This window comes from Rhea pennata, chromosome 15, assembly GCF_028389875.1.
Source record: "Rhea pennata isolate bPtePen1 chromosome 15, bPtePen1.pri, whole genome shotgun sequence".
Lineage (NCBI taxonomy): Eukaryota > Metazoa > Chordata > Aves > Rheiformes > Rheidae > Rhea > Rhea pennata.
In genome coordinates this window covers 8,078,217-8,102,947 of record NC_084677.1, presented here as the reverse complement: position 1 = coordinate 8,102,947, position 24,731 = coordinate 8,078,217, and the positions used below count along the sequence as shown (strand labels likewise).

Below are 24,731 nucleotides of genomic sequence, written 5' to 3'. Positions count from 1 at the left end.
TCTGGCCACTCTTTACGTAAAGCTTTATTTGCATTCAGTTAGGATTTTTTAGTGTATGCATAGGATTGCTAGTTTTTTCAATGCTGCTTTTGTTCCACTGTGTTTGCAGCAGACTGATTATTACAATGATTTTGTTTTTTTAGCATGTTCTCTAAAATAAAGTGGAGGAAAATAAAGCAAAAAGTGAACACTGCTGTTAAGAACTTAAAACTCCTGAACCTTGGGATGTCTCAATGTCAAAACTGAAGAATTCCTTAAATCTGTTTTTGAACTCTTGTCAGCTTGACAAGAGTCATTTTTACTAGTTTACTAAGCCTGAGTTCTGGATGACTGCTTGACCTTTTAGAATACAGATAAGTTATGATTCGATGATGAGTAACTGCTTATACTGTTTGCAGGATTTAAGGTATTGGTTTATAATTGGGCATTATCACAGCTGGTTCTTTAAGTGCCTTAGCTTCCCACGTTGTATATGCAGAGTGAGGGATTCGTAAAAGCCAATATAATGATTGGGTGGGGACTTTTTATTTTAGCCAAGTGGATATGATTTAGCAGGGCAAAGTGCAGGACTAAGCTGTGGAGAAGTGTAACATTTAGACATTTGACTTAAGTCTATGGGGAAGCAGACAAGGTTCCGATTTCTTAATTCTAGTCTTTGAATTTTCATTATTATTTCCAAAAGCAAAGCAGGTATTACTCCTTTTTCCCTTTTTTTTTTTCCCCTTTCAAAGTGAGAAATTAGATATGTATTTTTTAAAGCTATGGTTATTTAACTATTATAGCTTTCAGGATATTAGAGAGGTGGTTCAGAGCCTTTGAAGAAATTTAACCTCCTTAGTTTATCCAAAAGGATAATCTAATCACCAGCCTAAAGAGGTTTATAAGCAGGTGTTGCCTCTATCCTTTCTACTGAAGTTGTGAAAAGAATTAATCATTCTTATTTAGTGACAGGAGGGAAGAAAAGTGCTGGCAGAACAGACTCTGTCTTTGTGATTAGGATACCTGACTGCAAAAAGAGAAGATCTGATTTGGTCCTTACTTTTTTATACAATGGTCCCACATAAAATTTTCTTCAACACCAATCTAACTGGCAAACTGTGTATAAGGGTTAGCATTTTAGTTTGGCTCAGAAGTGAGCTAAATTGATTGTCCAAGCATTTACTGTGCTTTGTTTCACTTTACAGAGTCATCTCAGGGCATGTGATCTGGATTCCTTTGGGGTAAAAATCAGACAGGAAGGTGCGTTTCTGATGTGCTCCAAACTGTAATGGACATTAAACCCATTTATCCAGACTAAATGTATGAATTTATACAAAATGCCCTATGTCTTCCCGTTTATTTTTAAATTGCATTACATAGCTCTTTCTTTGGCTTTGCAAACCTGTCTTGAATTTTCTAGTCCTGAAACAAATTTTATTGGCATCCTGTATCATGAACAACTAACATTTAGCAAGGTAATCTTAGCTAGGTACCTTTGACTGTAATGAATTTTAAAAAATTAGCTACTGTGTTTTCAGGATACCCCACTTAAAGAGTGGGTTTGGGGTAGTTCTTCACTCATCTCAAGGGCCTTTTCAGATATGGCTTCATTTGGTTCCAGCTGGGCACCTTTCTGTTTAAATGTGCGACAACATCAGGAGATTATAAACTGTAATGCCACTGGCAGCCTAACAAATGCCTCTTTTTCTTTCTCCTCCCTCTGCCAGAATGAGGTGTGCAATTTGATTGTTTCCAAACATATTAAGAGAGACCTGATTAAGCCTCAGATATATTAGGGAATTAAGCTAGCTGGGAAAAGAAAACAGAACTAGATAACAAGAAAACTATATCTAACTCCCATCTACTTATGGAAAACACTTATCTATTATAACCCTTACTATACTTAAGAGAAGGTAACAGCAGGGACATGCCTTGACCTCTCTTCCTCTCCCTAACAGAAGGCTTCTAACAGGTTGCCCATTTGGGGGTTTGGAAATTTGTCATCTTTTCTGTTCATATCCTCATTAGACCAGTCACCCACACCTTTCTCATACTGCTACATATTTTCCTCATTATTATCCTCATAGTCTATTTGGAGGCCTAAAGTTAATGTTTACAATGTTGACTGGCATTAACAAATGTAAACTAGCCCCACTCAATACATTGGTTTTCAGTTTGCTGTAATACTGCAATGAAATAGCTTGAACTTCCTTCTTTGTTAATTCAAGAAGTCACCTCCAATTTCAAACCCTGCAACTTAAAAGAATTCTTACCCTTCTACTTTTAGGTGGATTTTGATCAGCTGAACTAAGCCTATAGGTACTCCCTAGAATTCAACTCCTACCAACAGTAGGCATGGCCACCACCACAGAAAGCACAGGAGTGTGACTTGTGCCCTCTGCTGGTCTACTGAATCCTGACTCTGCTACTGAAGAGGGCCAATGTTTATCTTTGATTTAATAAAATAGTCTAGAAGTTGCTGCAGGGCCTTACAGAATGACTGTTTACTAGATTTTAATTTTTACTGCAGATTAGGATTGAAACAAAAACAAGATACTTCATATTGTATGCTAATATAATATGTTTAATATGTTTAATATGTTTTATGTAAAAGGTATGACTTACATATTTTTATACTAATTCCAAGACAGAAACCCTTAATTGCTTTGCTGGCTTAAACATTTTCAAACAATGTTCTAAAAAGCAAGGAATATTAAATTAGTTAAAAAAAATGCTAGTATTTTCCTCAGGAAATTAAAGGTGTTTATAATTAACATCAGGTTCATACCATAAAAGTTAAAATCTTAATTGCTGAACTTGCCTTGTTAGCTATACATGAATGCTCATATCAATATTATTATGAATTCATGAGGCATACAAATATCTCTGATTATAATACCTTAATACTTTGAAGCATATAAACAAAAGCTAAAACACTTATGCAGTGCATCAGTGAAGAAACAGCATTAATTCCAAGAGTTCTGATTCGTAGTCTTTGTAGTAGTGGACTCACATTTGTCTGGTTCACAAATAGCTGTCTTTGTGAACATGTAACTCAACTAGCATGTTATCCGTGCATGGTTTTGCTGCAGTTAGTATCTTCATTTAAAAAATGTGCTTACCGTATCTGGATATTTTCACCTTCCTGGGCCAGCTGCAGTGTATCCTGGTTATTTCCATGCCATTCAATAACTGATAAACTATCTTGAATATCACCAAACTTTCTTCACAGGTTACATATTTCACTCAATAAGTTGTAATTTATCTAAAACCGAAAGGTATACAAGTATGTCACACATTAGGTCAGTGAAATAATCTCATTCCAGAAAGTGTAACTGTAAGAGAATTTATCAGCCTCTCTCACAGCATGTGTCTACTATTCTGAACAACTTAAAAGGTTCCCTTTCTTTCCCCATTCCTTCTCTTTTCTCCAAATTCTCTGTACTTCCACCTCCATCAATTGCTTAACAACAAAAGAAATCACTGGTTGTTTGAGGGCTAAGTGAGAAAAACACTTTTTCAACATGCTATTTCTGTAGGAAAATACTATTATACTGTTTGGTTCAAGTCTCAGGGTAACTAAATGATGATATATAGACATTTAAAAAAGAACAAGCAGATTAAGTCCACAAAAAAACCCTTTTTACTTCCAACAGAAATGAGTCAAATGTTCTTTAGTATAGGATATTCTGTTCTCCAATGGCTTTCAGAAGAAGAATCTAGATTGATCTTGTAGCTAGCCCACTGCACGAATATATGCAGTAGATATTCCATTTTTGTTCAAGAGCAATGCTCACCTCTGGGTATTCAAAGCAAAAGAGGGATATTAAATAGTAGCAGCAAATAGAACAATAATAGTGTACAGACACCGCAGAATAACACAGCAAAAAAATAACCAACCACAATGGATTATGTTAAACTGTGTTAAATCTACATACGATTATTTAAAATAAAAGGCATTAATTTGGTTTAAGCCACTTGCCTTTGGAAGGCAACTGATCATAATCTAATTTAGTTCGGTTTAATTCTGCAGGTTTGCAGTCTTACAAAGATTTAATATGGCTTAACTATTTCAATCTGGTTAATTCAGGCCAATAATCCAGAGCACACTTTCACTGAATGAGTCCTGTATTTTTTACTGTTGTTTTATATAAGGCTGTACCTTAGTGATTTATTTATGGCACTTATATTTACATTCTTTGACAGTGAAGATTTCCTTTTGTAGTAGCTATAATGTGTATTCGTATCTGTCCAAAATTGACGGGTTTTGCATACGTTAAAAAAAAATCTTTTCTGAAATTTCCTGTTTTCATGTTATTCAGGGAGAACACTTTTTTTCCTTCCAAATACATGTGGAATTAGAATAACCACATAGTTAGAAATCACTCTTTAAGGAAGGCCTTAATGTCATTGTACATATGTATGCTTGATAGAAATCTGCATTTGGGAGAAGAATCAGGAAGTCTTTCAAAACAGCAGAAAACAAAATAGTTTTGAAGTGAACACATTCCTGGAATTATCTCTATCCAAGAAAATTTTATTCCTGTCAGAAGTTTCTGTCAACTTTAATCCTAATATCAGGAAGTGTTGCATTATAAGGACTTGAGATGCTTCAGATAAAGGAATGCACGACTTACTAACCGAAAAAAAATGATTTGTCTTCCGTGCATCTAAAACCATCATTCACAGCTTCTCGGCAATGAGCACATAACAAATATACATTCCACAGTAATTTGCTTTCTACCCTTTGAATTATAGAAATGACTGTTTCATTTGCCTTCCAGAAATATTTTTAGAACTCAAGAAAAGTACCTGAGTGTATTCTGTTTTATAAACTTGTAGTGGAAAAAGTTACTAATCCTACTGTATATTTAAAAAAAATAATAAAATAAAAATCTGACTATGTTTTTGAACAAGGTATCTGCATAAATGCTTTACAGGTCCTAGCTCTCCCTTAAGCTCAGAATATCATTTTACTAAACCAAGCACAGGAATGTATAAGTAGTTTTTAAAAACAACTACTGAGATACAAATTTTAAGCTATTATAGTATTACAAATCAACTCTAGATTAACATCAAGTAACATCTACTTGTAGTAAAGCAGTGAAATGAATGGAATATAACTTTTCTAAAAAAATGTATAGTTACGTGTTTTTCAAGCACTAAATTTGCTGAATCTGAAGACAGACACAAAGTAGAAAGCTTGAAAGATTCTAGGAGCCAGTGCCAGAACAACAACAGCCTATTTCACTGACTGAATTTCAAGGGGAAGTTTGGATGTTTACAGAATGTAAGACTTAAGAAATTTCAGTCATGAAAAAAAAATCATTACAAGATCACAACTCAGTATCTAGATTCACCTGAAGCTAATAAATATATGAACAAACATGACAGAATGATAAAAAGCATTGGGATGAAAAACATAGCTAGTACTTAACAGCAGCAAAGGTTTCACAGGGTTTTGATGTTGTTTAAAGAGAATAATCTAAATTTAAATTGCTTAACTAGGAAAAACTCTTTCATGCCAGTCTTTCCTTTTCTCTTAGATCAGCCTTAATCAACAAACCTATGCTTTAACCAATGTGTTGGACTAGCAGCCATCAAGCTTTGTCATATCAGTCTCCCATTCTGAAAATGATTTGACATCAGTATCAATAAAGTCCAGTGATATTCCAGGATAGCCATGGCAAGTGTAATTACCCTTGTTATTATAAATACCAAATTTCAGTTCTTTGGAATGCACCTAGTAAAATAAAGTGATATTCATTAGTTTGTTTCTAGTGATACATCTTGATACTTAATACTGCACTTACAGAGCTGTACAACTCTCTCTTGCATATTCTTTTCTAACCGTTTGAGCAGTGACAATTCAGGGCATTGTTCAAGGTGCATTTTGCTGTTGCCAGTGCAGCTGTTTGCATGGCTGCAAGGTGAACTGGATCACAGAATGTTTAATTTGAAACATAACCATTCTCCTGACAGATCAATTCTCTATTCTATTTCACCATATACCCCCACAAATTCTAGCCTTTGCAAAAGAGAGGGGAAAACAGAGGTGTGGGAAAAGTGTTAGTGATGGAGAAGCTGCCTCACCATTTCTACTATCAAATACCTAAACATGGGAAATTCCCATTCATAAGCCTCCTCCCCCCCAGTTTATTTTGTTTTTGCAATACCTGGTTTGGATTTCACAGAAAATAATAAAAAACTGAATTGTCTACACTGGCTTCCTGCAAATAAAGGGATACAGATAACACTGCCTGTTCTTCAGATTGTATCTTTCAAGATTTTATAGGAATTTAACATTTAAAGGACAGATTTTCCTAAATAAATGATGTTCTAAAATAAAACGTTCACTATATGATATTAAAGACAAACAAAAGGTTACAAAATTTTCATGTTTTAATAATTATTTCAGAGAGAAAAATGTTGAATTTAATAATGTATGTTATGACTTCACTATAATCTTCTATCTCCCAAGTTTCAAGCTGAAAAGTAAAGTAAATAGAATTCCTTTAATTTATCTTTAATTAAGTTCTCTTTCAGGCTTACAAAAGCAACTAAAATATATGCTTCTTACTAACACCTCTACAACAGTGGTGAAGTTGACCACAGAATATGTATTGTTCTAGGAAGCATGGAAAAGCTCTGTAACTTCTACTTACATCTACCATGTGAAGTTTCTCTATTTGTCAAATAATTTGTCTAGTTTGTTTGTTCAAAATCATTAGTACAAACAGTGATGAAATGCCTCTTCTGTCAACTTGAAATAGGTTTTTAGTGACAGAAGGTTAGTTCTCTAAGCAACTACAAGATTTTCTAGCTGTCTTTGGTCATATTTTAGCAGTGTAAAGGAGTATTTCCTTCTCGATATGGAAATAAGTTTCAAATTCTTTTTTGGAATATTTTGAGCTTTCTCAGAGGCAGAAATAAAGAAGTTCTATTTTTCACCTCAGTCAGTTGCTCTCAGTCAGCAACTGAAATCGTCAAAAAATAACCTGAAAGTTCATGTATGCTTCCACAAGTGGTATTTTAAAATGAAAGACAACCAGATTATGCAACAGGATCAATTCTCATCTATTCACTCATGACAAGTTAGTACAAGATAGTCAACGTATAACTAGTCTTCTTCTCCTATGAGTAGTTATTATATCCTATAATTAATTTAAACAACTAAAGGAAGAAAATTGCTAGCCTCTTCCAGTTTAATTTACGTAAAATCAAAATGCTTTAAACTCTTATTTGGTCAAATGCGCCTATTATTTCTCTTGCCGCTTTCCCAAGGTGTTCTGCGTACCCTGTAACTGAAGTAACTGCTCCGCAGCTCCCGCTCTCGCTGCGCCAGGGTAGGCACGCTGTGCCCCTGGACCTCTTTTGGAAGGTGCTCGCGATTACAAACCCTGAATAGTTTGTCCGGCATCTTAATTCTAGCACGGAATTTGCTTTGCTTTCCAAGTGCAGTAAGTACAGCACTTTACGGCCATTTTTAGTAATTCAATTTTACCCGGCGGCACGTCCAGGCTTAGCTCCGCGCTCTGCGTTGCACCCGAACCGCCCTCAGAGCGCTCACCGCCGGCGGAAGCCCCGCCGAGCCGCGGGCAGCCCGTCCTAACGGCCGCCTCCGCAGGGCCAGCGGTGCGCGGCCTGGCGCCCCGGGCGGCGCTGCACCTTCTCACCGCCGCACAGCCCCGTTCGCGGCTGACGATCCACGTCGTTCCGTGCGTCACTTTTTCGCCCCCGCCCCGCGTGCCCCGCCCCGCCCCCTCGCACGGCGCACGCGCGCCGGCGCATGCGCAGAGCGGAGCGCTCACGGCCCAGCGGCTGCTGCGCCGGCGCGGGGGGAGGGGGACGTCCCTGGGAGCGAGAGCTCCCGTGTGGCTCCCTACGTCAGTCCCGCTTCTGAAGGGGGATGCGGGGAACCAACCGGAGGTTCAAGCATCAACCGCACCGGCTCGTCGCGGGCGATAGCAGGGCCTGGGTGTGGGCCCGCTAGCCAATAGAAAAGAGAGGGGGGCAGGCTGGCAGGGGCCAGCCAATCATCAGCAAAGACCTAAGAAGCCGCCGCCAATCAGAAATGCCACTTTCCAAAAACATAGGTGACCAGCCAATGGCAAAGCTTGGCCTCCTGCCGCTCCGGCCAATGGTGTCGGGCTGCACGGTGGGGCGGTGCCGCCCTGTGCCCGCGGCCTCCCGACGGCAGGGGGCGCGCGCGGCGGCGGCGCGGGCGCGGGCGCGGCGGGGCCGCGGGGGGCGGAGCGGGGGAGGGGCCGCCGTTGTCGCCGCCGCCGCCGCCGCCGCGCGCGCCCGGTCCACTGGCTCCGCCTTCCTGGCGCTGCGCTCCCGCGGGGCCCGAGCAGCAGGTAGGGGCTACCGCGGGGGGGGGGGGAGGGTCGGCGGCTCGCCGCCGCCCAGCAGCGCGGCGCGGCGCGGCGCGGCATCCCGCCGCCCCTCAGGCTCGGCCGCGGCGGGCTCCGCCGGCGCGGTCGTGCGGGCCGCGCCGCGCCGGGAAGGGGGGGTCTCGGGGCCGTTGGCGCGAACAAAGGCGGCGGGAGGCCCGGCCCGGCCCGGCCGCGCCGCTCTTCTCCTCCAGGGAAAACTGGCGTTTGGGGAGCTCTGCGGCTGGAACGAAACCTCCGCGCCTGACAGGAGAACGGGCGGGCCGGAGCCGCGGGGCCCGCCCGGGCCCGGCTTTGGCGTTCAGGCTTCCCAGTGCGCGTCCTCGTAACTTGCGCTTTGGTTCAGCCCTCCTTTTAAAGGCGAATGGTGGGGAAAAGACGCTGCGATTTGCGGTTTCCCTCGCTTGTTGAGGTGTTGCTCTCGCCTCCGTGCTGCTGTCGGCTGCCGCTGCTTGGGGCGGGCAGGGCGGTCCCGCGGAAAGCGGGGCCGTGGCACGCTGCAGGACCAGCGTTCGCTGCTGACATCGGAGCCAATTGCTGAACTTTGCTTTGTTTGCTTTTTAAATTGGCCTTTTTAGTTTTCTTAGTATTCTGTCAATAAATCTGGTTTTATCACTAAGTTACTTTTCCATCAGTTCAAATTTTGGATGCGTTCTTTTTGTGAAATGGGTGAGAGAACCATAAATCGAAGTCTTGCAGCCCACCCCCTCCATTTGTTAGGGGCATGAAGTGACTTTACAGAGCTTCCTTGTTCTCTCCTGCTTTCCTGTGGATTGAAAATTACAGGAAAGATATGAAAATAGAAAATAAACCTTCAGCAGTGCTTCTTTGTTTTGTCTGTAGGGAAGGAGTAAGAGGAGTTGTAACAAAATGCTGCTGGTAAATAAAGAATGTAGTATGAGTTAGTGTTAAACCATTACTATATATTCTGTTTTATGTGTTTATTTGGATATTTCACAACACTGAAGTTAGTTTCAGGTTTTATTTCTGTCACCAGAAACAGTTATTTTTGTCTTTTGTTAAAAGCCTTTGCAACTGGCATAACAAAATTCTGTGATTATAACCAGAAGTATTAAATTAAGCACAGGAACAAACTCAAAACTGTTGAAATAGGCGGAGTGTGTGTGCTGCTTTCTCTCCTCCCCCTGCATGTTGCATGTCTGAAGTGTCTTATGTAATGGCCCAGTGATGCACGATTGTGTGTATGAAACCTTTTGTGGCTGTGTTTCTGGAGGAAGATATTTTAAAAAAGCTTTTGTAGCTGTGATCATAAGACTCTGAAAGTATGTCCTCTTTTATATTTCTACTTTAAATCCTTAAATGTGGAACAGTTCTTGCAGATTATGACTTTGGGCATTTGTGCTTCAGTAACTCGCAATGGTTAGAGTAATTCTTTGTTCTTAGGCATGTATAACAACGCTTCTTAATCATAAACTTTGTGTAGGTAAAAGCAATAGGGTAGTTAAGTAAAGCTAACAGCTTTCATGATTTACATGGTAACTACTACTTTTAAAGCCCTGTATGGAAAGACTCAGTGTAGTCTTTCTTTCACAAGTTTTAATTTTGCCATTTCCTGTCTTCTAAACTCAATAAACTGTGTTATTGAAATACTGCTGCAACTGTTTTAAATGTAACTTGCATCCTTTTCCAAAGATAGAGAGGTATTGAAGAAAATGAATGGGAAAGAAGACAGGAACAAGTAGACTGAGCAGACTTCTGGGTATTAAAATTCTTGTTTTCATTTCTTCATCTTGATTCCAGACTAAGTCTATTGAGCAGTTTAGAGTCTCTGAAAGGCGTATTTTGATTTGTGTTGTAGTTTGTAACCATTTGTCGAAACTGTCAGATGGTTAGGATGAACAATAAAGCTGCTTTGAGAAGTCTCCTTTGGGTCAGGCTTTGCTTAGTTGAAATTGGACAAGTGCCTGAAGCCCAGTTTGATTCTTGGGTTGCTTGAAGCAGGGTGCAGTGCTGATATATCTGTCAGTGACATCTCACTAAGAAACAGTTAGGATGTAGCGTGGTGGGTGCTATTTCCTTGCCTCACTTGAGGTAGGGGCCTTCTTTCTGAGTCCCTAAATGTGGAAATTATTTAGCCTTTTGGATCTAGATGCTTGAACTCCGCTGCTGGAGGTAGTAACAGAGAGGAACTTCAGCGTCCCTGAGAAGAGGGTGGCGGTGCTGCTCTTGAGTCATGTGGTCAGTTCTAGTGTTGTGTTTCCGCCTTCCCCCTTCAATTTGCAGGATCCCCTTTATTCTAGGAGCTAAACTGAGTACAGTTTTCCTGCTCAGGAATAAAGTCTTCCTATACAGGAAAACTGATGAACTTTTCATTTTTAATTTTGTACGGAGTCTTGATTTCACAGTTTCTGATTGCTGATCACAGTTTTGACATATAATGGGGTAAATGATGGATTAATTTTGGCTGAGTTCATCCAATGTTTTGAGTTTCTTGCCTTTTTATGTATTCTCTTCTGCCAGTGGCGGAAGTACATTATAGTACATAATGAGGTCTCTTAGCACAGTGCAGTTCTCATCAGGTCTGCACCCTAATCAGGATTTATAATTCAGCTGAGCCACTGACACTGCTCATGATCTGCAACAATCTTCATCAGTGATCTGCATGATTTTATTATGATGTAATCTTTTGATGTAGTTTGTGCTGTAAGAAGATCTAATTTAAGATTTCTGTAACCTGGTAATTGCAGTAATACTGAATACTTTGTGATGCATAGCAAGAGAACTTCATCGTAAAAAAAACATATCTATGCAATGCACATGTTCTAAGTTTTACTTTGTGGAGAAGGGAGTGCAGTAGTTAGGCCTGAAGGTGCAGAGAAGGCTTTTATACCTGTTGGGAATATTTATGATATCTGGAACCGTCACTGCCAGTATGGAGCAACTGGCAGAATCATGTGATCAGCTGAAGGTCATTGATCCACTGTAGGAGTACTTCTGGTCCCCGTGGTGTGTATGCATTTTTTCCTCTTTTCTTCATTCATACCTAAGTAAATTGGCTGGACAATTTAGTGCAGTGAGAGAGAATTAATCTCGCCTAGTTCCTTAATCTTCAAAACTGAATTTTCAGTTGGTCAAGTTGCATGCAGGATGAACGGCATGTCTTTGCCCAGGAGTTTTGTGTGCTTTGCTGCCTTTGATGAATCACTTGAGTTTGGAATCTCTGAAAAATGCCACGTCAGACCTGAATAGTGGTGCTTGTTAGACTTCAGGCTTAGGAATGGAAAGGTGAGACTGTCTACGGTTGTTAAATAGTGTGACCTTCCTTTTCAGAATAACCAAGGCCAGTGTTCCTTCTATAGATAAACTAAATTCTCTGCGTTTTACAGAAAGTTCTGCCCATTCTGTTTAAATGGGGTATATGTGAAATTGATTGGCTTTCATTCCAAAGATCCATTTTGCTTTGCAAGGTAGTCTGGCAATTGTTCTTTTGTGCCTTGTGCCTAAAGAGTTATCACAGGTATATCCTAAATTACTAGGGATGTTCTTTAAAATTATCTTGAATGCATCAGAAATGACAAAGTGTACAGAACAAAGAAATTGTCTAGCCCTGTCCCAGAAGGAACGTAAGTAACCAGTAAGAGGCATATGTGGGCTTTTTCTAGGAGGAAAGTACAGGTTTTCCCTGTGCTAGTACTAGCGCAAGCTTGTTTTCCTCCTTATCTCCTATTTGTATGACTGGTCCGTATCTGTTAGAAAAGGTGACATTGGTTGGTTACTGGCAGTGTACTTTCTGTCACTTTATAGGATGGGTTGAAACGTGTGATAAAATAACCAATATAAATTGCTCTCTAACTTGTTTGTTTTTAGAAAGCCATTTTTGGTTTGCTATCTTTAGCAGACCAAACTTTGTATTGTTCATATTTACAGCAGCAGTTGCTGAAGTTCAACATTTATGCAACAGTGGGCTCTATGTGGAAGCTGCATCATTGGTATGCTAGTCTGCTTTTTTCACATTCTGTACTATTTTTCTCTAGCTTCTCTCTTTCAGTGAATCATACAAAGAATAAACTGACCGTATAGGCTCAGTTTTTGTGATATTAAAGAGTTACAAGCAATGGAGAATTTTTATATATACAGTTTTGCTTTGTTTTGTTTTATACCCTGTCTCTGAGGATAGAGGGAAAAAAAAAAGTGTTGATAACTAGGTAATTTTGAAAGTGATTGTATGACAATAAGAGTCAAGATAATTTTGCTATTTACCTTGTGTAACTGTATATAACTGAGTCAGATGTGTTTCTGGTTGCACAAGAAAGTCTAAGAATAATTTGGATGAAAGAGATGCCATTATGGGTGTTATCTGAGACAGTTTTAATTCATCTCTTGCAGTGAAGTCAGTTGAGCTATTGGGGCAATGTTAAGCAATGTACTTTGCAAATTCATTAAAGAAATACAATTTTGTCTAAATGTCTTAGGAGTGCAGATGAATAAGCAGGAATACAGCAGAGTAACAGCTTTGAATAATAAGTTTACATTACATGCATATGCACCTCACTCACCTCCCATTCTTTTAACTGTGATGCTGACTTGTAACAGATCCATTACTTTCATTATCATGGAGAAATTGGATCTGCACATCCTCAGTATCAATATATGATTTATTTTTTGATATCTATGTTAAAAGTGATAGATACTATCACTTGCTATAATGGACTTTCTTGATGTCTTTGCAAGTCATTGGTGTGGAACATTGGGGTTGCTTGAAATGGATAGATTAAAGCTGATCTTAATAGTTGCACAGATTTGTCTTGACAAGATATTACCATTGTTAATTTAGGGGTATAAAATATGGTTTAAATACCTTTCTTATTTTTGTGGGGAATTACATGCTTGCATGGCTGCTGACTTTGGTCAGCGTGAGAATTTCTTCTTACTTGCCATTGGTTGAATTCTGAAGCCTAATTCATGAATGAGTAAATCAAAGGTGTTCAGGTGCACGATAAATTTCCTCTTGGCATTTATATTCATATTTCTTCACAAATAAACTGTTTTTAATCAGTACAACATTTCTCTCATAATAAACCTCTCTTGTACATCGACCACAGTAGGGATTAATAATTTGTGGGAGAAAAGATGATGTATAAAATAATGAGAAAAACAGTTGCAAAAGGTTTTAGTGGTTATTTTCAGTCTTGGAAAAGGTGTTATTAAGTGTTATTTAGATATCTAAGTACACAAGATTTGAACAATTCACGGCAGTGAACTATTCTGGCTGCTAGTTAATAGTTACTTGCAGAGTCTGACTTTTGTTTAGCTTGTTAGTACTGGAGGTCACAATGAAAAGCGAGGTGAAGTGGGGACCTTGAAGTGCTTCCGTTAACCTGTTAGTGACCTCAAGGAAACTACTCGGTTTCTTATGCTCATTTGAGGTGTGTGCATGTTACGGTAGGACTGGCTCTTAAGGACTTGAAATGATGTGGTTTTCATACATATGTGTATTAAGGGTTTTTCAGAAAGGTTTGTAACAGCCTTCTGGGAGCTGAGCTGGGAGTTCTGCAGTGGTTTTCAATATTCCATATCATTCAGAGAAAGCAAGGCATGATGTTGAGCAGGTTCCTGTTCAAGTGGGATTTTGAGTTTGCTAGAGTTTTTAATTTTCCTTTGTTTTTGTTCTTCCATTAGTGGTGTGAAATTGTAACTTGATGCAAAATACTGGGGGGAGGGTTAGTATGGTTTAGTTTGGTTAAGAAAAATACACTGCATGCAGCTTAATATTTTTTACTATAAATCTTTACATACAATAATTTTCTTCAAAAATATAATTTTACTCAAGTTGAAAGTTTTTTTTCAGAATTCTATTTTTTTCAGGATAAAACTTTGTCCTACTGACCCTTCTTGTAAATAAGTTGTGTTCTGATGCTTATAGCTATACATGACCTTGAAAACATACTTCAGCTAGGCTTATCTTGAAGGTTTTACACATCATTGAAGTTTTACTCTATTTAACTTCAATAGTTATAAATCCATTAATTGAGACATGAAGAAAATCACTAACTGATTTGGACTATTTTAAATCAAATTTAAATGACAAGTTTACAATATGGAATTACATTAAAGGTTCAATTTCACTAACATGGTTCTGCATCACCAAGAGTAATTAAGTAGAAAGACAACGATAAAGTAGAAATTGGACGGGAGGTTTTTTGACGAAACGTTACGTAACTCTAGACACTGATGGGGAGATGTTGGTTCTAAGTTGGGGCTTTTAGTTGTATTACTGTTGCAACTTTAATGCTTGCCTGAAATTTCTCTAGAGTGTGTTCTCTAAAGCTGCACTGCAGCATAATCTTTGTATGATGGACTTGATTTTGCTGTGAGACTTGATCTTTCTGATACAAAGGCGAACTACTATGTACTGACAGCCTTTCCCTTCCTCCCCCTCCTTTCTGTATTTCAGGAGTTGCACCTCCAGAAAGTGAATGTTCAGGATAACATGTCCAATGTATCAGAAGAGAGGAGCATTAGACAACAGGACATTAAGAAAGGACTTCAGTTTATAGAGTATGTGTTTGTATTTTTTTTTTTAAGTTTCTTCTAGCATGACTGATATGACTTCATTAAAACTTATGTATTCTTTTGACAGATAATCTGTTATTTCATAATACTTACAGAAAGACTGCAGTTCTCATATATAAGTCATTTTTGCACAGTGGAGGAGAAGAAAAATTGTTTTAAACTCAAACTTTCAAAATCTTAATGTCTTGAACAGCAGCATTAAAACTGGTTATGTAACTTTAAATCAAAATTATCATTAGTATTAAGAACACATACAATTGTTTAATCACAGCTATTCCACAGAACTTCTGTCTAGTTCGGTGCAGACAATAGATAATATTTACAGATCTAGCTTGTTGCAGCATGTGACACTCTTATAAGAACCAGTATTCTCCAAAATGATCTCTTGAGCAGTGCATGCAAGAAGTTTTTCTTATTTATTTTTTTTAGGTCTACTTTGCCCTATCCGGGGACACAGGAACAGTATGAGGTAATGAAGGTATCTTTGTGTTTCCAGAAGGGGTTTTAAAATGGAGCATCTTGTTTTATTTTGCTTGCTTGTTTTTAATCATCGTTTAAGTAATTGTTAGAATGTGAATAATAATTTACAGTGTCTGAATGTTGGAACTGGAGGAGTGCTTACATTGTAATATAGGTATTTATATATTTGGGTGTTCAGAGGCCACTTATATAGCAGCACAGATTAACCTTAGTGGTGCTGGGGATTAATTTGGGGCATTCATTGAGAAAAAGCATGTATTATTCTGAGTGAAGTTTAGTGTAATTGAAAAAATAAGATAAAAAGGACTTCAGTCACACTGATCTGTGTAAAATCTTTTCTGTTTCTGTATGTTTTATTGTTTTGGATAATTTTTTGACTAATATTTTTACACACTAGCATTTTCATCCAGACAGTAAATTGTTTCATTATATTTGATAACATATTAGATTAGAATGTAATCTTTCACATTTTAGTTTAAAAAAAATTCTTTTTTGCTGTGAAAGTAGCCTTTCAGGTGTGCCCCTTGCTGTGGCTGCTGGTTGCTGAAAGAATGCAACAAACAATTGTGCATCTTTTTTTTAATTACCTAGACAAAATTACTCTTTTATCAGTAGCTCAACCTGTCTTTTATATCGCTGTATTGAAATGTTGAATATTAGAAATTTTCTTCTGACATTTTTCTAAGAAAAATACTAATGCAGTTTTGCATTTTATTTTGGATCTGTAAATTTACAGGTATAAAAATATCTGTTTAAATACATTGGGAAGTGTGGAAGATATACAACAAATACTGCTGTTCATGAGTGTGTCTTCTCTTTGTTCCAGTTATTTATACGAGAGCTTGTTAGAAATCTCTTTAATGAAGGGAATGATGTATATCGAGAAGGTGATTGGAGAGGATCACTGAGTCACTATACAGAGGCTATAAACATAGCAGATTATGCTAATTCCGAAGAAATCCATGTTTCTGATGATATTTTAGAGAAGCTGCATGTAAACAGGATAGCATGTTATTCAAATATGGTAAGCTTCTTTTTAAACTGTTTTTTCAAGGAGAGTATGTTAACAAAATTTGAAGACATAAAATTTTCTAGTGAGTAAGAAGCACTTTGTGTTGGTTTGAGAATTGTCAGATTCTTAAATTTCTTCTTTTAAAGTATAATTGTCTAGGTATTTTTAGTTTATAATATTAGAATAATCATATTAATGTAAGAGTCGTACTGGACTTGGAAGTTATCAGAACAGTATTTTAATCTGTTACATTTATACTGCTAGTGGCACTGGAATCTGCCACTTTCTGTGTGGACTAAGATGGTTGCTATGAAAGAACTAAATTGTACTCATCTTTTTTATTGGATTTTACATGGATGATACCGAACTAAAAAGAAGCAGGTCTAAGTTGGTGGCCTAGCAAAGTTCGTATATGCAGTGAACAGTGGCCTTGGTGAATGTTGTGTATATGTGGTGAATGTGGTGAATGTTTTAATACCTTCATCCAATATGGTTTAAATTCAGTATTCCAAAGATAGAAAATTGTTTTGATAAACCAGTTCCTCTTTCTCTTATAGGGTTTACATGAAAAAGTTCTAGAAGACTGTGAAATAGCATTAAGATTGAATGAAAACAATTTCAGAGCTCTCTATCGGAAAGCTAAAGCCTTGAATGAGTTGGGAAAGTATAAAAAGGCTTATGATGCTGTAGCAAAATGTTCTCTTGCTGTGCCACAGGTAGGTAAAAACAATCAGAATGTATCTAGTTTAAAAAACTAATACAGAAAATATATACTCACCTTAGGAACCATGAAAGATGCAGTAAAATATTTTAATGCAGTAAAGTATTTTTATTCTGCTAAGAATTATTTGTTATGAAAGTGATGGAGATTGATAGCAGAGATTACAGCCTCCAAATTTAGGTTTTTGCATTAGCTTTCAACAAGAGAAACAGTCACTTCACAGTGTGGAATAAGCACTAGGACCATTGAATTAACTGTCATTTAAAATGCTGTACAGTAAGAAGTATATTCACAACATAGATAGGAACATGACACACAATAACAGAATACAATATGTTTTTTGTGCTTTTCAAGCTAGCTTTTCTTTTCCCCACTTCTACTAGTGCAGTTCTTACGTGTGCGTTGAGTGATCCGTTCTCTGAATTACTTAATATGCACATCTAATCTTAGACTATGTCTTTGTTAGCAAGCAGTGTGGCATGATAGGAGAGGATCTGTAGACTAAAGCAGTAATGCTGAGGACCTCGTGTTTATGTTGTACTCTTCCGTTTTACTTTGGACTCTGTTCCTGCAGACTAACCACTCCCCCTGCCTTGCTTAACAGTTGGGGGGCATGAAGTGCATTCCTGCAGCACTTCTTTAAATTTAGTTTCAAAAGGAATCTGATTAAAGCTGTCTGAGATTCCTATATTGCAAACTAAAATGCAGTGAGTAAGGATGATTGGGCGATTCACTTCAGACAGGCACTCCTGATTTGAAGTAAAATGCTGATAAGCTCCATTCCGTTCCAAACAGAATCATAACAAGACACAATACCAAGCTGTGTTTCTGCACTTTCTGTATCAAAATTCTAGTGAAATGGCTAGCCAAACTGCTGGATATAGAGAAAAAGTTTCAGCTGTACTTCCAAAGATACAGGAGTTTGTTTATTTGAATGTCTAACTTTGGACTTGGGAGCCTGAATTCACACCTCCAGATCTGAATGCTTTGGCTGAAGGCTTGTATGCCTTTAAGTGTTTTTTTTTTTTTTTTTTTTAATAAATATCTCCTTTTCTAGCTATATGACATGTTTTGAAAACTAAACTTTACAGTAATTTAAATGGGTAATTATCATTACTAGGAAAGAATGAAATATGACCAGATTTTCACTCAGTGTCTCTAGTTGTATGATGCAATTTTTGCTAAAATATGGAGTTCTTATTCAACTATTCAACTGAAATGCCAGTAAGAAATATCACCCCCAATTTGTAAAAATACTTGTGAACTTACATATTATAGTATGTAAGTTTCCTCACATAAGGTGCTTTGAACTTCTAGTAGTGGAAAACATTTACATTACTTTTGCGTTGGGTAATTAGAAGAGAAGGATCTTATCCGTTTCCTGGTACGTTTATCTCTTTGAAAACATTGGGTAGCTTGAGGGTAGCTTCTGTATTTTTCTGAGTTAGCCTGCAGTCTTTTATATATATGAAAGAATAAAAATGTGTTATGAGACATCCTGTATATAGAAGTCTTGCAGAATATAGACACTTTGAGATGTAAACAGATGTCTTTGACTAGATAATAATACATATGAAGTATGAAATTTTATGTATTTCTTTTAGGATGAAAATGTGATTAAGCTCACTCAAGAACTTGCTCAAAAACTAGGATTAAAAATAAGGAAAGCATATGTGAGAGCAAAGGTAAGATTTTTGTTTTAATTTTTGGAAATACAGCAAGCTTTCTGTCCCCTGATATCAAATTTGAACTTAAGGGTGTATTTTCATTGCAGCCACCTTCATCAAGCCCGGTTTCTAATGATATATCAGATAAGGTAAGGTTTTACATGTTCCTAGTTCAAGCTAACTTTAAACTACAGGAAATAATTGCTTCCAAAATTCTCAATGAATGAAGTGAAAATGGTGTACTTAATTATTTATTTAAAATGCTATTATTTTGAACAACTTCTGGGTTTTATCAGTCTTTGTATCAATTTTGCTATGTTTTTATTGCAGGTTAGACATGAGATTATAATTCAGATTATTTTTGTAGAATAAATGTTAAATAAAACATTAAATCCAATGCAGTGAACATATTTACTTTTAATGTCTTGAGACAAGGCTGTAGTTAATGGGTGTGTTGGTATTTCACGATAATAATCTAAGTGATAAGTGCTGGGATAAAGTAGCTTTTATTTATTCATTTTTCCAAATTTAGCCTTCATTAGCAGCTGAACTTGCATTGATCTTGCTGTTTGTGATGTGTATGAGAAGAACTAACTAGGAGTTCTTTGTTATTTTATAGGCTTTTTCCACGGGAATATAGGCAATTTGGCTATAAATGGATGACTTTGGCTAGAATGAGGAAACGTGGGAGTAGATCATTTAAAAAATTTTCATTTGGTGAAGGATCAGCCTCGTTCTTGTTGGTTGGTTACAAACTGTTAGTGATATAAGGATTGAGATGCTCTATTTGAAAAAAATAAGACTTTTAAATTTTATTAGACTTTATTAGACTTCAAATTTTATAAAACCTAATTTTGAGGACTTATTCTTGATCTGTAAATATATATTTGAGAATCTTTTATATTCTTGTTCAAGATACTGAGAGGTATTTTTCTCATTCACAGAATTCTTCTTCTGTAGAAGATATTGAGTTAGGTGAGTCTTGTTGGATTACAGTATTAATGCTAGGAAGCTAGATATACCATGCATATCTACTTGCATTTGTTATGAGATTTCTTTATAAGAAAATTCATCTTGTCATGTGAAAGATTTGTGGCAAAAAGCCTTATCTGTTTATGCCTAAAAACACAAATTTAAGTGGCTGAGATGATCTCTATTGGGTGTCTCAGCTTGATGTGATTGTAACTGCCACTAATGTTAAGATAGTCTCACAGTGTTGTCTTTAACTTGGAAAAAATGAGGAGAGGAGAATATAGCAAAGATTTAGTAGAGTGTTGAGTCTGTAACTTTTCCTGTCTTTTTTAGTTTGAGCAGTGTTTAGTTTAAACACTGTATCTATAGGCACATACAAGTTCTGAAGTTAATGGAAGCTGCAAACATTTAATTTGGTTTTGCTTAACCATCTGTCATGTCGCTACATTCCCATCCCCACCATCATCAGGTTGAAAATTATAAGAGATGTTTTTACATCTTTGAATAAAAGTTCTAGTCATTCTTATCTTACCTGTTTCAGATTTATCTGAACAGAAGCAAGAGATTGCTGCTGCTGCTGCTGCTTCATCCTCCTCAAACTTTGCTTCTGAAGTATCAAAAGACTTGGCATCAGTACCTGTACCATCCTTATCTTCTGTTATGCCTCTTCAAGTGGAAAAGGTTTCACTGCCTTCTGCAGTGTTGACAAATGGAGGAAATGTTTCTTTCTCTATGCCGGAAACATGTTTAGATTGTGGAGACGGAGATATAATTATTGGGGAAGAACTTGATGAGTTACTTGACTCTGTGCCTGATCCAGACGAAAGTGTAATGGTAATGTTTGTTTTGTTTTCCTTCTTGGAAGACTATTCTTTTAAATGAGAACTTGTATTTTTATAAAGTACTCGAAGTGTGGATTAACTGTCCTAGATTCACTGAGCTGTATTTGCACTTAGTTGTCTTAACCCTGATGAGTACAGATCCTCCTAAATGTGGCTGTAAAGATATCAGGACCCCAGATACCTCCAAGGGCAATTATGTTGGATTGTGTATTGGAAAACCTGAGTGAGGTTTTTGGGGGAAGGACACTACTTCCAGAAATCAAAATACTATACAAAATGAAGCAGACATTTGAAACCTGAGCTGGTATATATTTGTGTGATGCAGATAAGCCCTCTCACAACCTGAGGGCAGTGGATGTGACAGCCACAGTGTAGCTCCAGAAGCTATGGCTAAGCACAAGCCAGTAGCTTTGCAGGACAGTAGGGTGCTGACACAGTTCATCTAGTGCGTACACTAGTATCTCTATGACGTGAGCTTTGTCCAGTCCAGTGGCCTGGATAACCAGAAGTAGAGCATTATTAGTCTAACTTTTTAGAAGATACTAATAGAAAAATTAAGGCATTTAAATATTCTAAATTACACTATCATTCCAGAGTTAGAAGAGAACATGAAGTATTTTGAGTTCCTCAACTGTCAGTCAAAATGAGAACTCTGATGAGCAGAGATGGCTTAACTTACTGGTAAGGCTGCCGACTCTGCTAGGGCCCTGCTGTTCAGTTGGAGCCTGTAGCATCACACTGATGAATGAAACTAGCATATTTAATTCTTCATTTAGTTGTGATTTTAATTCCTAGTTCAGCTGTGGATACAGCTGTAAATGAGGCTGGTCTGAGAACTGATTTTGTCTTATGTGATATCTTTAAATCTAGGCTGCTTGGACTCCTAATTTTAGGTTTTATGCACTTTGTTTTGTGGTATGTATTTCAGAAATGTGGAGAATAATTATTTTTAAGAGATCCTAGGAAGTTTACCCATAGTGAAAGCCACTAGGACATAAGTCTTCCAAGATAGACTGCAATATAATGCAGTGTGGTATTTGAGTGAGTTGCAGACTGATGACTTGGGGAGTAAGGGGAGTCTTGCATTGCCCCAAACCCTGTGCAGACTGACTTAGTCAACCTTTTGACAAGGGGGGTGTTTCTCAAGGTGGCAGGAGGAGGAACTGAAACTCCCTCACTTGTCTGTGTCCTTAACAGAAGTGTTCATAAGAATGTTACTTTCCTTGGAAAAAAAAGTGAATTGGTCAATGCAGAGGCCTGTGCAGACTGTAGCATTAGAATTAGACTTGTATCTGAGGATTCATTTTAAAGATAACTTTAACTTTTTACTGTATTGCAATTTGAAGAATTCATTAATCTTCATTTAGTAGAAATCTTCTAGGTTTCTGATTCTTCCTAGTCTTTCTTGTGGGCTTGTGTATTTAATATTTAAAATTCAGTTTTGGTGATTTGATTTAGGGAAAAAATGCAAATCTGTTATTAAGCTAATGGAACTTTTTAAGTAGTTAGTTTCTGAGTTATTCCTTGCAGAATTACCATATTGAGGCTTGATTACAGTAGTTCTAGATAGTGTATCTTTTTACTGTTGTTTTTCAGTGGAATTATAAAAGCTTTACAAAATCCATACTAAGAGCTAGATTATTACAGATTGTATTCTTGAGTTTTTTCCCATATATGAACTTTTTTTTCCTTCTACAGCAGACTACGGGAGTCAGAGGACCTGTTCCTGCGGGAAGTGTAGCTACTAGCGTACCTTTTTCTGCATCTTTGTTGGGGACGTTGCCAGTTGGTGGAGGATTTGTTCCTTCGCCTTCTCTTTCAGAAATCTTTTCACAGCCTTTGGCTTCTTCACTGGAAAATTTTTGTTCATCATTAAGCACCTTTTCAATCAGTGATCCAAAAAGAGGTAACAAATGAGTCTTGAGTCATACATATTTAATCTTATATTTTGAGGGAGAATTGTGAATGAACCAGCTGGCTTCTTTTTAGCAAATGGGTTTTCACCACTATTCAGTAAAATTTAATATTTACATGATTTTTTTTTTCCATATTTTTTGAGAGTATTAATAATCAATGCTGATTATTAACAAGAACTTAAAAATAAAGCTGTTTACTTGGGATCTGCATAAGCAAATACCAGGCTCCTCCTGTTGGGTTTTGTGTGTTTTTTGTGCAAGTTACTTGTTCTAAGTTAACAAGTATAAACAAGGAAACATGTTAACATCATGGTTGTCTTTAAAAACAAAGATATCCTGTCAACTTAAACCATTTCTGATAATTTGGCAAAAAACAAGAATTCCAAAAGACTAGTAAAATTGCCTATCATGATAGTTACTAGCATGACATATTTGTATTCAGACTTTGTGAACTATGATTGTATACTAAAATCAAGTATGTGAAATAACAAGAAATAGTCAGTGAACTTGAAGAGAAAAGAAAGGTTTTATTTTAATCATCAATGAAGCCTACTACAAAATAAAAGTAAAAGAATGCTCTTAACCCTCTTTCATCTCCTAGATCTTGAAGATCAGGTATTGCTTGTTTAGCTAAGCTTTTTGTACTGCACAGGTCTTTTTATGTTGATTCAGCATATGCCTGAAAGCTACTGCTGATGTTAATCAAATGGCTATATTGAAGATTATCTAGTAAGTTTTCAGCCCAGATGTGAACAAGTTGATTTCACATTAAAACAAACAAACAAACAAACATAGCAAACAATACCTTTGCTGTTTGCTAGAAAAACAATCCTTTGCTACTTTTACTTTTGAGGAATAACAAATAGTTTTGGAATACAATGTTTTGGGAAAGTGAAATAAGTGAAATAACAATTTTTTTTTTTAATTGCTTTAGATGTCTCAAGTTCAGTTTCTAGAGATGGTACACCAGCACTTAAGAGCAATAATTCCCCTTTATTTGTAAGTATTTTTCATTTTTTTTCCTTCACATTGATTAAATTTTTAATACTTTGAGGGCTTAAGGAAGCTCTTAATTTTTTACAGTGGAAGTTCTTGTTTTAAAGCTGGCACTTTGTCTATAAAAAATATTTTTTTGATGTGGAAACAGTTGCTCATAGCCACTATGATTGAACACAGAGAAAAATAAAACAACTTACTGGAATTTTCAAAGATTATTTTAGATAGGCAAACATTGACTACCATTGTAGCCACATTTCCATTCTGAGGAACTTACTGTAAAATACTGTGGAAGCTTAAAATAACTAAGCTAGGACTAGATGAGAACTCTCTTATGATCTAGGTTGCAAGTATGAGGAATCCTGGAGATTCAGTACAGGAAGAGACTGCTTTGTGTCTGTGGATCTGTCTGGTCTCTGTGTATTGCAGCTGTGCAGTGTATTTCCTGCAGACCTTGGCTCTGCTGGCTGTTGATTATGTGGGGAATAGTGACATGAAGAATCACGTGCTCATGGGCCAGCTTCACAGCAGAGACTACTAGCCTGGCAACTGCTGTTCTTCTACCTGTAACCTGGCTGGGTGGTGTTACACTCTTAGTCTATCGTGGGGGATAAGGCTTTTGTAAAATCTTTATGTCCCCTTTTTAGATAGGTAGTTAAGCTTGTATTTTGTGTGTGTGTGTGTGTAGTTTTTATTGAACTTTGAGGAATAATTTAAATAAACAAGTATTAATTGTAGAAAAATGAGATTAATGGATCAAATAAAATATCCTTTCTTCCAACAGATAAATGGCCCCAGTAGCTTGTTTGGGTCTGAAAATTACATGGGAATTACAGGTCAAACTAGAAATGACTTTTCAAATGTTTTTAGCAGTGCGACTGCTAATATACCTGTATCTTCAGCACCTGCGGGAAGAAACCCATTAGAAGGCACACATGAGCTAAGGCAAGCCTGCCAGTTATGTTTTGTCAAAAAAGGTAAGGGGCTTTAAGACTCATTTGTGTTCATTATAAAAATTAAAAACATACATTTAAAGCGTTAGTGTTCATAATTTAAAATACTGTTGTCTTATGTGTTCAGTTCTGACTTGCTCTTGACAGATGTAGTATGACCTTACAATTAAGGAACTGGTAAAATGTTTCAGCCACTATTTTATCATCTTCCTTCTTGTCTTTATTTCTTATCCTAATAGGTGCTTGATTCTTAAACCACCACA

The 24,731-nt window shown here is 37.2% G+C and overlaps 2 protein-coding genes across 6 annotated transcripts in view; one reads left to right on the top strand and one right to left on the bottom strand.

The window, feature by feature from the left end:
* Positions 1–7,662, bottom strand: part of PLA2G10 (phospholipase A2 group X) — a 32,387-nt gene extending 24,725 nt beyond the window's left edge. Inside the window, exons 1-2 of one of the 3 annotated variants that reach the window (XM_062587897.1) lie at positions 7,277–7,662; positions 3,102–3,244 (exon numbers count right to left, since the gene is read on the bottom strand). In XM_062587897.1, coding sequence (XP_062443881.1) covers positions 3,102–3,159 — 58 coding nt within the window. In that variant the 5' untranslated portion in view covers positions 3,160–3,244; positions 7,277–7,662. The remainder of the gene's footprint in view (positions 1–3,101; positions 3,245–7,276) is intronic. The other 2 variants (XM_062587898.1, XM_062587899.1) reach the window with 2 other exon arrangements.
* Positions 7,663–8,257: 595 nt separating this feature from the next.
* The window catches only part of ZC3H7A (zinc finger CCCH-type containing 7A), a 29,480-nt gene continuing 13,006 nt past the window's right edge, over positions 8,258–24,731 (top strand). For 2 of the 3 annotated variants that reach the window (XM_062588475.1, XM_062588477.1), the window contains exons 1-12: positions 8,258–8,339; positions 14,791–14,894; positions 15,339–15,378; positions 16,216–16,413; positions 16,959–17,117; positions 18,727–18,807; positions 18,897–18,938; positions 19,734–19,764; positions 20,303–20,595; positions 22,302–22,509; positions 23,454–23,518; positions 24,300–24,492. In XM_062588475.1, coding sequence (XP_062444459.1) covers positions 14,827–14,894; positions 15,339–15,378; positions 16,216–16,413; positions 16,959–17,117; positions 18,727–18,807; positions 18,897–18,938; positions 19,734–19,764; positions 20,303–20,595; positions 22,302–22,509; positions 23,454–23,518; positions 24,300–24,492 — 1,378 coding nt within the window. In that variant the 5' untranslated portion in view covers positions 8,258–8,339; positions 14,791–14,826. The remainder of the gene's footprint in view (positions 8,340–14,790; positions 14,895–15,338; positions 15,379–16,215; positions 16,414–16,958; positions 17,118–18,726; positions 18,808–18,896; positions 18,939–19,733; positions 19,765–20,302; positions 20,596–22,301; positions 22,510–23,453; positions 23,519–24,299; positions 24,493–24,731) is intronic. The other variant, XM_062588476.1, reaches the window with a different exon arrangement.